Here is a 14,544-nt window from a genome sequence, read left to right on the forward strand (position 1 = left end):
AACCACGAGCCTGTTTTCTCCTCCGTGCTTTGATGTGCTGACTGAAGACTCGTCCTGCTGTTCATTAAACAGCAGGAAGCCTGATCTTTCTTATAAGGATATAGGGATAAGCACTATATCTTTCTATTTAAGATATAGACAGATATATGTAAACACACATCTGTGTGTTTGATGTCCAGTGTTCATGATTATTCTGGTAAAACGCTGCAGGATTATAAAGAGGATATATTTCAAATAAAGAAATCACTTGTATTATTATCAGTCCAGAGCTTCCTGCCATTTAACCCTCCTTCATTAAAAACAGATTTTAGCCTCAGAATGACGTCATACCATCGCTGACACAGATTGTTTGACAGATGTTTGACAGATTATGGGTCAATAACTTATCTTCTTCGGTTTCTGGGGGGAACTCAACTCGGACGGCACCTCTATGGAACTTCCGCCCTCCATTTGACGTGCGCATGCTCCGCCCTGCTGCTTCCTCTTTTACTGTGGCAGTGAGCGAGAGACACCATGAAGGCGTCCGGCACAGTACGTAAACCGTAAATTTACACTTTTTCACTCTTCACACGCGGCTTCCAACAGCACATTTAATAAAATAACGTCTAGTTTGAGGGGCTCGTGCAGAGCTATTTCCATAAAGTGCGACTTAAAGCGGCAATTTGAGTCTTTTCACCCCGGTGCGTTCGCGTCTACAACATGGCGTCAGCACCATGTGGACTGGGCTCAAACTGAGGGCTGCAGCCGGAGAGAGTGCGAGCTCTCACGCCTTCACTGAGAAAATGAGCTCGGCTTAAGGTGTGGAAAGCGGTCCAGCAGTAGCACTGATCATATTTAATCTGATTTAATTTCAGCGCAGCTTGATTTGCGCTAGTAGAAGCTAACGTTAGCAGCTAATGTGAGTTCATCTCTGACCCGAGCTATCGGCGTGCTTTTTAACCAGGCATAGTGAGCCGGTTTTTTAGTAGGTACTGTAGTTTTTAATCATTGTTTTATAAATATCTGGACTTTATGGAGCTTTTTTTTTTTTTAAAGTCTTAAACAGTTTTTTTTGTAGAATCGCTGCTTTTTCAAAGCGAGTGCGGTCAGTGAATGAGTACCGTAAAAACTCCTCCAGCTCACAGCAGTTATTCTCCACTGTAGGCCAGAACTGGAGTTGATATAAAGTGTTCAGAAACAGACACAAAGGCTTGGCAGCACAAACTGAAACACGGACTCAATGAACTGCCTTTAATCCGTATAGAAAGCACTGAATGGAGCGGCTGCAGAACCTCTTTTTAAAAAAAGCCCAATTTAAGGTTTTCTCCAGATACTCAATAATTCAGTGGCAGGTGTGTGCACACCTGTGGTGGTGATAGAAATAGGAAATGCTAAGAAAGATTTCGGCTAATGATGACAGCAAAAAAACCCCAACCTAACCCCGAGGAAGTATAAGATAAAAGGAAACAGTTATGGATTCTTGTTTTTAATAGAAAAACACAAATTTTTAGAGGATTGTGTTATTTGTAGTTTAAAATATAATTGTTCAAAAAAGCTTTAAGATATCAATAAAAACTGAAGTCATTTTAAAGTTTTGTTTTTGTTTTTTAGCCAAAATGCCACTACACACACCTCAGATCCGTCAGTTTAATGATAATTTAATCATGTTTGAATGTTTGTGGTAAGAAAATGAAACTGTTATTTTATTATTAGTTTGTTTTTGGTGATGTTTAAGTGAGCAATGTTATTTGTAGCTTGTGTGTCATTTGTGATGTCTCCGTACGCACCCAAACCCAAAGGTCACGCCGTTTTCGTGGCGTGATTTTGTCTGGCGTGCGAACAGGAACTTGGTCCTTGTCGCCTTTCTCTGCTGCTGTCGTGCCTCTGAAAGTGAATTCAGGGATCAACATGTCCTATTGTTGTCTCGCTGTTGTTGCTTTGATCATTTTACCTACATGTGACGCATCTTCATTTTCTTCCCACAGCTTAGGGAGTATAAGGTCATTGGGCGTCTGCTGCCCTCGGCTAAGAACCCCGCCCCCCCTCTCTACCGGATGAGAATCTTCGCCCCGAACCACATCGTAGCCAAGTCTCGCTTCTGGTACTTTGTCTCTCAGCTGAGGAAGATGAAGAAGGCATCCGGAGAGATCGTCTACTGCGGCCTGGTGAGTCTCTGTTTAACCCTCATTTCTTTTTTCCTTGTTAGCGACTCTGACATCGTCTAATGGCTCGTCGTGTTTTCCGGTCAGGTCAACGAGAAGACGCCTCTGAAGGTGAAGAACTTCGGCATCTGGCTGCGCTACGACTCCCGCAGCGGCACCCACAACATGTACAGAGAGTACAGGGACCTCACCACATCTGGAGCTGTCACTCAGTGCTGTGAGTACTAACAGCGGGCCAACGAGGCGCCGTTAGAAACTGTTTTTAGAAATCAGACGAATTTACCTGGATCACGGTGAGAATGAGGTTTGGATCTGCTTGGTTTACGGTTAATCCCAAAAGTGGGGATTCTGTTTTTCACAGCAGCAAAATATTAAAGATGATTTCAGATTTTGACCTTTTGTCGTGTTTTCATGAGAAATGGGGAGCTGGCTTTGTGCTTTCCTGGCAGATATATTGATCGTTGTGTTTTTGTCAGGAAAAAAGTTTGCTGATGAAAACTTGGAAATGTTTTCGCCAGTAAAATTAACGACGGTCAGCGTGCAGCCAGATTAAATTTTTCTGACTTGTTCTTCATTGTGAGGATTTCTCTGCTAAGGACGCGCCGATGGAAACCTCGGACAGTAAATCTGCAGAATCATTTCCGTTTTGTAGTTTCATGGCATCTGAGCGTGCTCCTGCAGTTTCTCCACGGTTTTAAGGACCTCCTGGCTCCAACGTCCAGCTGAGCTCGCACGAGCGCTCTGAAGCGCCTGTTCACTGGTTTTTGTTTGAGCTGCTAAACCCAGCTGTGTGTCAGCGCTGTGGTGTGTTTGGTCTGAGCTGACAGCTGGTGGTCAAACACCTGAGTGTGGACGTAACTCCTGCCTCTAAGGAGGTTTTAGGCTTAATGATGAATTAATGTCATCATCTGGATTATTTAACAGGATTAATTTAAACATCTAAAATTACTGAACTATTATTGTTCCATCACTGATGCCGTTTCCTCCAGCGTCTGATCAATGATCTCTAACGAGCAGGAAGGCGAGCATTTCGCTCACATCTGAATCTAAAAATTGAACCTTAGTAGAAACGAAGAGCAGCAGGTGACGTCTGAGCGTTTTTAGGGTTTAATTTTTATCTAAACCCTAAAAACCCTTAATTTTGCAGGGCGTGGAAGATTTTATCAACAGATGTCTGCACAGAGCGGCTGCTTCCTGTTTGTTAAGCTCTGCCTCCTAACCTCTCTTTCAGATCGTGACATGGGAGCTCGCCATCGTGCTCGTGCCCACTCAATCCAGATCATGAAGGTGCAGGTGATCGCCGCCAACAAGTGTCGCAGACCCGCCATCAAGCAGTTCCACGTAAGTCTTCCTCTCGCTGCCCTCCCTCATCAGGAGGCGGGACTCTCTCTGGGCTGCTGCCACCATTGTCAGCTCCAGCTTGAAAACCCGCCACACCAATGGCCAGATTCCTCTTCCAGGTTTCGAGTCTCCATCTTTAAACCTGGCGGTCATGAAGCTGGCGACAGACAACCGTTAGCGCCTTTGTTTGGCGCTTTAACGTCTGATCGTGTGACTTTTGTGTTTCCCTGCAGGACTCCAAGATCAGGTTCCCCCTGCCCCACCGGGTCCTGCGCCGCCAGCACAAACCCCGCTTCACCACCAAGAGACCAAACACCTTCTACTAAAAACAGCTGTATTTGTTTTTGTGCGGGAAATAATAAACGAATCGACCGAACAGCCGACGCCTCGTCTCTGTCTCCATCTTACTGTCACACAAACATCAAACGCTGAGCTGCCGGCGCTCAGTCCTCACATCACATTTAACCGTATTATGCCATTTGTATCATATTTGCTACATGAGTGTCTGAGAGCTCATCAACATGATCAATACTTGACATAATTTCAAAATGTTATGGACAAAACCTTTTTGGGGGTCTAAATTTCACATTCTTGTTAACAAAAAGTTGCCCAAAACACCCACTGTATCAACTGTGATGCAAAAAAAATCTAACAAAATATATCTTAAACAACATGATATAGCAAAACAATTGTTATGAAGGTTATTAAACATATGAATTATAATATTTCTTTGATGGGTTGGATTGGATTACAGGGTTAAAGAATAAAAAATGAAGCACAGTTTGAACAGCAAAATTACCAATAAAGTCCTGTTAGTACACAGACCATACTGTCCCATATTTATAGGGTAATTAAGTTTTTATTTTTATAAATTGATTCAGTGTGGTATGAATGGGGGAATGCATTTGCTAAATATTCTCCAAAGCTGTCTGGCGGGCTGGTTCTGGAGCCCGGGCCTTATGACGCCCCTGATTTAAAGAGCTGAACTTTGACCCACCCTCTCATGTTTTTTATTTTATTTTTTATTTTTATTTTTACATGGCTTCAAACTTAACATAAATTAATATTCTGGAGCTAAAACTTTCATAAATAAAGGATGGTCTGCCTGGGTGTCAGAGGACCGTGAATCCAATTCTGATTTTAAACTTTTAAAGGTGTCTTACAAATGTAGAAAATGGGACTTCTTCTTGTTTGATATTTTCTCAGATGATGAACTGAAGCACTTTTATCCACCTTCTCTCTAAATCCACCAGACATGACATCACTGTGATGTTTGTGATGGTCACATTTTAGTTTTTGATGAATGTGATCAAACACCAATCAGCTGACAGTTTCTATTGGTCGAACCTTAAAGAGTGATGAAACTGCTGAGGCTGACGGGCAAATCAAATCCCAACAAATCCCTGATCTCTGACCTTTGACCCTAGGAGTAATTGTGAACTTGCTGCTCTTATGCTGTCTGTCCACACAGTGGCAGTGTTGTCCAGGACATGAAGTGTAGCTGAGCAGCGATTTCAAAGCTGCCACCTCAACTGATTATTGATTAGCTTAACCTTTGTGCTGATGAAGGCCACCTTCTCCTCAGCCGACCTCAACCTCTAAACATTCAGAGCTCCGCCTGTCCAGATCTTTGTGCTGGATCTAATTTCCAGTTTGATGACATCAGGCCACACTCGAGATCATCAAGTGTGGATCGTAGCTGAGAGGCCCTGAAACCTGACAGGAATGAAAAGGAGAGACTTCCTAAACACTTTGTGTCGTCATGCTGTTTTCAAAGGTTCTGTATTTCTATGAAACTTACTCAATTGAAATTCTTCACAGTCTTTGGTGAGAATCTGAGGGACCTGCAGAAATGTGAAGGGTGAGAATGTGTGTTTGGTAGAGTGGCTCAGTGTGAATGTGGGTCCACTTCGGTTGTTCGGACTCGGCTGTAATCGTCCTCAATCTGGACTAACTTACAGAAAAGGAGTGAACTGGGCATGTGCAGAGAGGACCTCAGATAGCGCTGGAAAACTTCACCTTCATGAACACGTAAAATTGTTAGCTATACAGAGGGAGGCGGACAGCAGGAGGACGGCGGCGTGTTTTCCGTTATTTTTGAGCAGCTCCATGCACAGCACTGGTGACAGGAAGCTGGTTATAACTCCAGAAATGAATACCGCACAAAGCAGCTTAGTCTGTATGGCAGGGATTTTATTGTTGGTCTTAAAAGGCCGTTTGGTTTAAATTCTCAGGACTTCGAGCTCCGACTGCACACAGTTAAAGCTTCCCAGAGGAGCTCATTGGGAACGCCAAGCTGCCAAGAGCTCAGAGGCCCTTAAATGCTGCTGGCTGTTCTCGGCATGTTTGAAATACTGCTGATGGCTCTCACACAGAAAATAAGTGTAGGCAGAGAGGGGACGTCTGATACCAGCCTGCTGCAGGACTGATCTACGGTGGCCCAGAGGTGCCAAATACTACAAACGTCAGAACTTTCCTCTGTTAATGATCTTATTTCCGAACGTTTAACTCACCGAGCATTAGCATCAGCTAGCTCTCCACTGAAACCATTAGCTCCAGTTTAAACATGTGTGACGCAGAGCAGCAGAAACATGCCTGGGTGGATGTTTGACCCCTCTCTCATAATTCATATAACGCCCAAGCATGCATTCTGTGTAAACTCAAAGGCTTGTGGGATTTAATTAAAATTAAATTACATTTTCTGACTGGGTTATCATGGAAAGCATGACAGCAGAGACATTTTTCAGCTTCATCGCAGGAAAAACAGTCAGCCTTTACAAAATGATTCTGAACCTGAAGAAATCAGGGCTGGAAAAATGATCCTACTTTCAAATTTAGGTGAAAAACAAACCTTTCATGAATCTAAAATATTTGAATGCCGATGTGAGCCTTGAAAGTTTACCCAGAATGCACTTTTTATTAAATATGGGAGAGGAAACGACAACATGGCAGCAGCCAATAATCACAGTGAAAATACAGTCGGCCTGTTAAAGTCTGAACAATTAAATAATTGCCAGAAAATTCCTTTTTTCTGAAAATGGAGTGGTTAATGAATCTTCATAAGAGTTTTAATTTAAAATGATAATTTTAATGTTTTAAAATGTATTGTTTGTAATGTATAGTGCAATTAAAACTCAAAACATTATTAAGGGGTAGTGAAAACACTGTGAAATCACAGTGTCATTAAGTTCATGTGTTTCAGCAGTCTGAGAGTGGCTGTGGTCCAGGCATCCAGCTGGTCACCTACCAACTGGAATATCAGTGGGTTGGTCCCCAAGTCCCTGAGCAGACCCCAGGTTGTCCCTGATGCTTCCATCATGTATAAATGTTGGACAACGTCCTCGGGCACAGAGGAAGTGATGTAGGAATGTGTGTGTGATTTGGTAAAAGAGTAGTGTAGAAAGTGCTTTGAGTGACAAGCTAAGAAGGAAGGAAGTGCTCTGATTTCTCTCCTCTGCTCACTGTTTCAGGTTGTTTTAAGCCCCGCCCCCACCACGCACACAATGAACAGATTCAATTCAATTTCTTTATTGTCCCACAAGGGGAAATTAGTTTAGCAGCAGGAGGATAAAAATAAACAGAACAATACTATAAAATAATAATAACAACAATAATAATGATAGAAAGTTCAAGGACAATTATTTGCCATTAAGGAGACAAGACACAGTAGGGATAAAAGAGACCTGGAGTCTTTTAGTCCTCCTCGGAGGTACTCTAAAACGGCGGCCGGAAGGCAACAACTCAAACTCACTGTGAAGTGGATGGTTCACACAATTAATAATAGAATGAGCCTTTCTGAGCACATTTCTATTGTAAATAGGGATGGGTATCGTTTTGGTTTTATCCGATACCGGTGCCAAACTGGTACTTTTGAAATGGTGCCGGTGCTTAAACGGTGCTTAAACCGGTGCTTACAGAATGGAGAACACAAAATTGGTCCAAAAACCTCTCATGTTCAGCTGGTTTTTTGTAAAAAGATAACAATGTTAGCCTTTTCTGCAGCTATGGGGCATATATGGTATCACTCTTGGCTGGAAGCAGTGCTTAAACAATGGAAAAAACACAAACTTTGTCCAAAAACCTCTCATGTTTAGCTGTTTCCCACTTTTTCTTTGGTCATTTTAGCCTTTTTGGCCAGGGTGAAGGGAGGATCTGCCATCAAACAAGAAGACAGCCGCATGTAGCTGTGATGATGTTTGCTAGTTCACCTTACATGCATTAATGTAATAACGTGGTTAGCCTACTCAACATAAATTATACACGAACAACATTAAGCTACTCACGCAGAGAAGAACGGCTGCTGCTGCCATCATCATCCATCATCATTTCTGCTACACTGGCAGGGCTAGGGGCCAGGACTCTCCTCTTCGGGTTTTTGGGGGATGATGCTAACTCCGGGTCCGATAACAGGCACCACACCCGCAGTAGATGTGCTCGGTGTGAGGTCTCGCAGCAAGCTATCAAATACGGCGCATTTCTCGGCTTTTAAAAAAAAAACGCTATGCGTCGCCAGCTGTTTCATCGGATTTGAGGTGTTACCTCCTTTGACAGTATCACAGTATCAGCTTAAAGCACTTGTTGCAGGCTGCTGAGTTTGCATATTTTGCTGTGAAGTACAGCCAGACTTTTGACCACTTCGCCTTGGGCATTTTTAATCTGTAGCTCTGCTCTAAAAGAATGTACGTACCTGGACCCGCCTACTATCCTCGGAAACGTAAACTGATTGGCTAGAATTCAAAGTGTATGACATCTCAGGGGAAAAAAGCACCTAAATAAAGCACCGAAATGTGCGCTGCTTTTCGGTCTGGTTACTACCGTTTATGTCAGAACCGGTGCCATCATGGCACCGGATACCGGTACCCATCCCTAATTGTAAATGGCCAAAAGTTCATCTTGTCAGCGCCCTGAAATTTTGCTAGCAGTTTTTACCAGAAGTCCCAACTGATTCTTATTCTTCACCGTCAGGTTACCAAACCAGGCAGCAATACAAAAAGACATCACAGATTCGATAAAACGATAGAGCACAAGAATTGAAGTCAAGACAGCCTGTTACTGTGTTATTCTGTTGTATTAGTCTGTTACAGTATTATCCATTAGCCATCTGCACCATCATCAGTCTGCTTAGCAGTAAAGCTGCGGAGCGTGACCTCAGGTCAGGTTATTTATCCTGTACTGGCAGCAGACGTGTCACTCTGGGCTTTCTTCCTGTTTTCTGGTGTTTTTCAGCCCAAATGATTCATTAAGAAAAGAACCTGCAGCTCGTCTCAGGATTAAATCACTGATGTGTGCTGCTGTTGCAGAGTTTCATGTTAGCTGTTTGCTTCCTGCACACTGAGGGGAATCCTGAGGCTCTGACCTGACCACAGTCTGGTCTTGGCCTCAGCCAGGTTTACTGTTCTGCGGCCTGGGCCGACAGCTCGAGGTGGCCGGGAGGCTTTGTGGATCCCCAGCCAGCCAAAAACTCTCCGCAGGTACAGAGTGGCAAAGCCTCAAACCACAAAATCCACAGGGCATAAAGGCTTAGTGTCAGGGCTGCAGGTGGAGACGCAGGAGTGAGGCGGAGGTGGAGAGGGTAATTATGCTGTGGTGGCAGTGCTGAGTCCTGACCTCTATGCTGTCCTTGTGTTTGGGACTGAACAGCTCATCAGAGGGATTCATCCAGTGCTATGAGTCCTCCAGGAGCTCACGAGGTTCCCAGTGAGCCTGCAATGATCTTAAAAACCTCGACATTCATGTGAGAAGTGTCAGTGTTCTTTTACCTGACGCACTGATTGTTCTCACCTGTGTTGGTAACGATTACCTGTCCTGCTCCTTCTGTCTCATTTTTACAGTCAGTCTGTTCCTCGTGCAGATTTGTTTAGTTGAATTTGTTTGTTTCAGTGATGGTTTCAAAACAATCTGACACTAACAGCGACACTCATCACATCTGGGTGGGTTTAGGATGAAGGTCCTGGTGGTTTGATCCCCAGCTGCTGACTCCAGCTAGTAGGATGTCAACGCTCTGGAGGGGATTTAGCCTGAGCTAGATGTTTGATCCCCGCTGAAATGAACTGAAGATGAATATAATGACTAAGCATCGTCTTTTATCGTCGTCAATAAAAAAGCTCAAATGCAATCCCCCATATGAGGACACATGGTCACAGGAGGTCAAAGGTCAACCTTTAGATGCACGCAGGTCCTCACCCACTCCACACTGAGTTGTCTCCTGAGGTCACTCCACACTGGTGGATTACAGTGGTGTTTGGTATGTGAAGGCATTCTGAACTGTTTGTGGATCAGCTGAAGGACTTACAGATTAAACTGAGCTGTGGCAGTAAGAGACGGTGGGATGGAGAAAGGCGAGCAACTATGGGAGGCGTGATTGCAGTGGAGCAGCAGAACGAGAACTTCCTGTGCAGGACGAGCGATGAGACTGGATTCACAGCGTCTCCCTGGAAGCACCAGTATGCTGTAGTATTCTTTAGAACCTGGAACTAATGGGAACCTTTCCTGGAGACAAAAATATTTAAAGCTGAATGAAAATGACTTGAAGCTCAGCCTCAGATGGAGCATAAACTTCAGAGCAGCACGAAGTGTTTCGGCCCTCTGCTGAGCTCAAACATCACACCATCGTTAACTTCACACAAACTGAAAGTCTGAGTAGGACTTTCTGGCAGCTCCTTGCCCACCTGAGGCCGTCACACTGCAGGCCTGCAGGTCGCCTTACATAAATCCAACATGGCCACATAAAATCATCAGCGAGCAGCAGCCTGAGAGTACTCAGAGTAATTACCCCTCACTGAGGCAGAGCTGGCTCTTAAATAATCTCCCCTACACTTTGAGGGGAGGTCGGGGACTTTCCCCCGCGGTCCGCCTGCAGAGAAAAGACAGCGCACGCTCCAAACAAAGAAGCACCTTTCTTCGCTGCCGGCTCAGCTATCGGCAACAGGACCGCAACCCGCTGACTCAGGCTTTGATTGACGGGCTTTAAGTTTTCTCCAGCAGGAGAAAGGAGTGCGCTGACCAGGACTGAACCCAGACCACGTTCTGCCGCCGCTGCACAGGAATGTGCTAAAAGCTCCGTGCTCAGCAGCCAAACACTTTCCATCTTCCACTTAATGCTTCTCCAAACCTCCCACGAATGTTCGGAGCCGTCGGAGCCAAAACGACATGTAATCACAAAGATCAACAAAGCTTAACAGCTTCTACAGAACACACACACACACACACACACACACACACACACACACACACACACACACACACACTCACTGCAGAGTTCTCTGCAGACTTTGTACCAGTTTAAACTCATTCTTTCAGTGTAAACAGCAACACCTGATGGCCAAACCCTGCAGTTGACTCACAGGACAAACGTGTTTTAAAGTGTCGGATATTCACATGAAACCTTTTAAGGATTTAGGATGGCAAACATGTGGAAACAAATGCCTGGGAGTCATAAGCTCAGAAGGTGACCCCACATGCTGTGAGGCTCGTGCACAGGTTTGAGGACCTTTATTTCCTCGATAAAATAAAAGCACAATAAAAGCTGAAAAAGCCCCACCCACCCCTAAAGTTGCACCAGACCTCCTCCTGTAACCCCTGTGAGATTTGAGGATCACTGGGCCCTTGCATCTTTTCCAGTAGTTGCACGTTACTCCCACAGGGGGCGGTGCAGACTGTTCCACAGATTTATCGTAACCTGATGACATCACTGTTATCCCAGGTGTCAACTCGCTCACAGGTGAATCTGTTCTTTTTGAAGCATCAGTGTAAGCGTGTTAATTCTGTGGAGCCATCTGTTAGCAGCCCATCTGTACAACCAGTGAAAAAAATTGTTGAGCTTTTATTTTGAAGTTATTTAAATGTTTATTTGAACTTGCCTAAACACTGAACATGTTTTCTTTTCTAAAAAAGATTTATGACCAATCACAGCAGTCTATTTCACATTGACTAACACCTGTTAAACCTGAAGAGAACGTCATGGGTCAGAAGTCGTTCTGCAGACACCCGACCATACAATATTCTAGAGATTACGCTGAGTTTTGCAATAACAATCACATTTTTCTGCTGCAGATTTTGTCCTCACAGTTATCTGTCTGTTTTATCAAGTAAGATTATGTTTTTTTTCTGCTAAATGAGACATCAGATAAACAAACTGTCACTAAAACCTGCTGTAAGACAGTCAGTCTGCAACCAGTGTGTGATTGAATAAATGTCAACGAAGCAATTACATGCAATCTTTTTCTGATAATACAGCAATGAACAGTGACAAATCAGTGAAAATCATGTAGGTGAAGCTGTGTACAAATTTAATTATTACATGTGTGCTCAACAGCCTTTCTGATCTACAGGAATGTAACCAGAGTTAAGTCGAGTCCACTTGAATGGTCTCACTGACACAGACTCACTCACTCATGAGTCTGCAATCTGTCTGTATTTATAAACCAGACAGTAATCTCTCTGAGTGACTTCAGTCTGAGCTATGCTAGTTGCTCAGCTAACGCTGTCTCAGGATGTTGGTGAGGCCCTCTGTTCATAATATTTCCTGAGTATTTTTGTTTATTTAACAGAACACTGATATTTGGTGTCCCTGTATCGAGACAATATCAATAAATGAATATGGTGCTACTGTGCTGTATGGATCGCCACCCCTTTCAGGTTATTTGATCTTTTGTTTTTATGTCTGTATCTGCGTGCAGACTCGAGCCAGCTGCTAAATCATCTGTTTGAACTCTGTATGATCTCTTATGTTTGCCATATGTCATTAGCGTGAAGTTCTTCAAGCTAGAAGTTGTTTTCATCATAACCCTTTTGTTTTGTCTTTTAGAAAACAGACATTAGAAAACTGAGGATTACTTCGTGTTCATTGGGCAGCTTGTTGTTCCTTACTTCCTGCTCCTCTGTAACTCTACCATGACCATAACCTCCAAAATGATCATCATGTTTCATTCAATCTGCGACCAGAAACCCATCACCTGAGAAGGACGCTCATTTTCTCTTAGAAGGCGAGCTCTATACAATCTGAGCAGAGGAGTTCCCCCCCTGGACATTACAGAGAATTCAGGTTTGAGGCTTCACCTTTACTTTTCACGAGCCACAACAAGGGTTTTCATGAATATAAAATAATCTGAACTTTCACCTAAGGTCAGGGTGATGAGGGTGATGATACTGCTCCAAAAACATTCCTCTGATGCCATCGCAGCAATATGCAGAGTCGGCGTTTGAAGTTCTCAAGCCTTCACACTGTCAGACATGGAACTGCTTGTTCGCTTCGTCCTCATCAGATCATAAGTTCTGATGAGAGAAACTGTCAGCGCTGTCAAACCAGAGGACATAGAGGAGGCTTTATTCCCCAAGAGGATGCTCACAGGAAGCTGGAGGGGGCAGGGCATATCTACAGTCATGCACCTGAAAACACAACAAGGGAAACCAAACAGATTCCTGCCTTTGTACGAAAACAGTCTGAAAGGTGAAGTAGTGAAGAGGGTTTTACACACTGAAGCAGTGATTGGTGGAATGGAGTCAGGTGAGTGTTTGGGAGGGAAACAGGGCAGGTGTTAGAGGATGAGGTAACGTGTAAACTGAAAAAAGTGTTAACTTCATCCTACTCCTTTTTGAGCATAAACATTGTGTAGACATAGAGATTTTGAAGAAAACTTGATGTTTTTAAGTTTTTCTTTTCCCTTGTTATATCAATTATATTTACAAGTTTGAAATAACATCATTCTATCTATATGTGTGTGACGTTGACTTTTTTACTGAACAGAATACATTTTATCTTGCACTCTGGACACAATAAGTCAACACTTTTGACTCAGTCTTACAGTCACCACATGTTCTTAATGATTCCTTACATTAATAATAATTCATTTTAGAAGATATTTCTTTCTTCTTCTTTTTTTTTAATCTTTTTGTCTCTTAATCCAAATATTTTAAATATTTTAAAATCAAAATGGTTATTTTTTAATTTTAAAATATAAAGTATCTATAAAGTTGCATATATCATAATTTATTTTTTTCAACTGAATTTCTGTTTTTCATGAAATTTTCTTCTTAATCATTTTAATTTTTTTTAACCCACTGGGATACAGCCCCAGTGAATGATTTTGTTTTTTACCATGCCAGGTTTGAATAAAATGTGTTTTAAAGATGCTGTATTTATACTTTGACATATCCCTACTTTTAGATTTTAGTCTCATACTTTTAAATCTTATTTGGTGACTTTAATGTTCTACTCTTTATTTTATTTTCATTTGGTCACATTTTTTTATTTTGACCATTTTAAAGATTTTTTTTAAATTCATAACTCTTGATTAAAATTCCTCCTGGTGGAGGAAAAGGTTCCTCAGTATCCTGGGCTGTTTTATTTTTTATTATTTTGGCATACAGGCTGGAGAGTGCGGTTATTCCCCTGTAATAACAGTTATAAACACAGAGCTCCACTTTCTGTAATGGAGTGCAGTTCATTAAGGAGCTGGTTGCTTCTTCCTCTTCTTCTTTGGTGGCCTGGATACGTTGGTGTTGTTGTTCAGGTCTGCAGGACGCGTGCTCACACTTCAAACAGTGGCCAGTTGTTGTTGGAGAGTCCTCAGCTGGACGCCGGCTTCGTGTCTGTGCAGCAAGGAGTTAATCAGCGTGGCCTCGTTACAGGACAGGATGTTGGTTTAAAGACACAAATGTCAACAGACACTTAAGTGCAGCTCGTTAATTCCATTAACTTTCGTGAAGGTGTGTGTTTGTTCAGCTAACTGGGCTGAATTATTCAATTTGTGCATTTTGGAGGTGATGTTTGGACAGCTAATGTGTGGAGGACATTTTCCATAAAGAGAAGAAAGACAGAGTTCAGAGAGTAAAAGGAGCTGCAGCTAAATATAGTTCATGGCTGCAAGTTCGCAAACACATTTTGATTTAATCAGTGAAGGGATGAAACAGACCACCATTGCTAAACAGTCAGTCAACACTTTCAACGGAGAAACCCAGAAACACAAACTCACAAAGTCTTCCTGCTCTCAATTTAACTTAAAAACTAATATCTGAACAAAAAACACACAGCTATTAACCTCATGCTGAAGGTATTCACTTT

General features: G+C 42.8%; 1 protein-coding gene, 1 long non-coding RNA gene and 1 other non-coding gene across 3 annotated transcripts; all 3 read left to right on the forward strand.

Annotated features, from left to right (window-relative positions):
* Positions 1-372: 372 nt before the first annotated feature.
* rpl18a (ribosomal protein L18a) lies at positions 373-3,858 on the forward strand. The gene is made up of 5 exons (XM_004564867.4): positions 373-531; positions 1,965-2,144; positions 2,229-2,358; positions 3,373-3,482; positions 3,716-3,858. Exons 1-5 carry the CDS (start codon positions 514-516, stop codon positions 3,806-3,808), a joined length of 531 nt encoding a protein of 176 aa, XP_004564924.1. The 5' UTR covers positions 373-513; the 3' UTR covers positions 3,809-3,858.
* On the forward strand, positions 1,760-1,891 carry LOC111500654 (small nucleolar RNA SNORA68). Its single transcript, XR_002721196.1, has one exon. It is a non-coding gene; the product is annotated as a small nucleolar RNA SNORA68 (small nucleolar RNA).
* A 1,122-nt stretch (positions 3,859-4,980) lies between the features above and the next one.
* On the forward strand, positions 4,981-13,814 carry LOC101477510 (uncharacterized). The gene is made up of 3 exons (XR_191543.2): positions 4,981-5,259; positions 12,289-12,525; positions 12,606-13,814. It is a non-coding gene; the product is annotated as an uncharacterized LOC101477510 (long non-coding RNA).
* The last annotated feature ends 730 nt before the right edge of the window (positions 13,815-14,544 follow it).

This window comes from Maylandia zebra, linkage group LG17 (assembly GCF_041146795.1).
Source record: "Maylandia zebra isolate NMK-2024a linkage group LG17, Mzebra_GT3a, whole genome shotgun sequence".
NCBI lineage: Eukaryota > Metazoa > Chordata > Actinopteri > Cichliformes > Cichlidae > Maylandia > Maylandia zebra.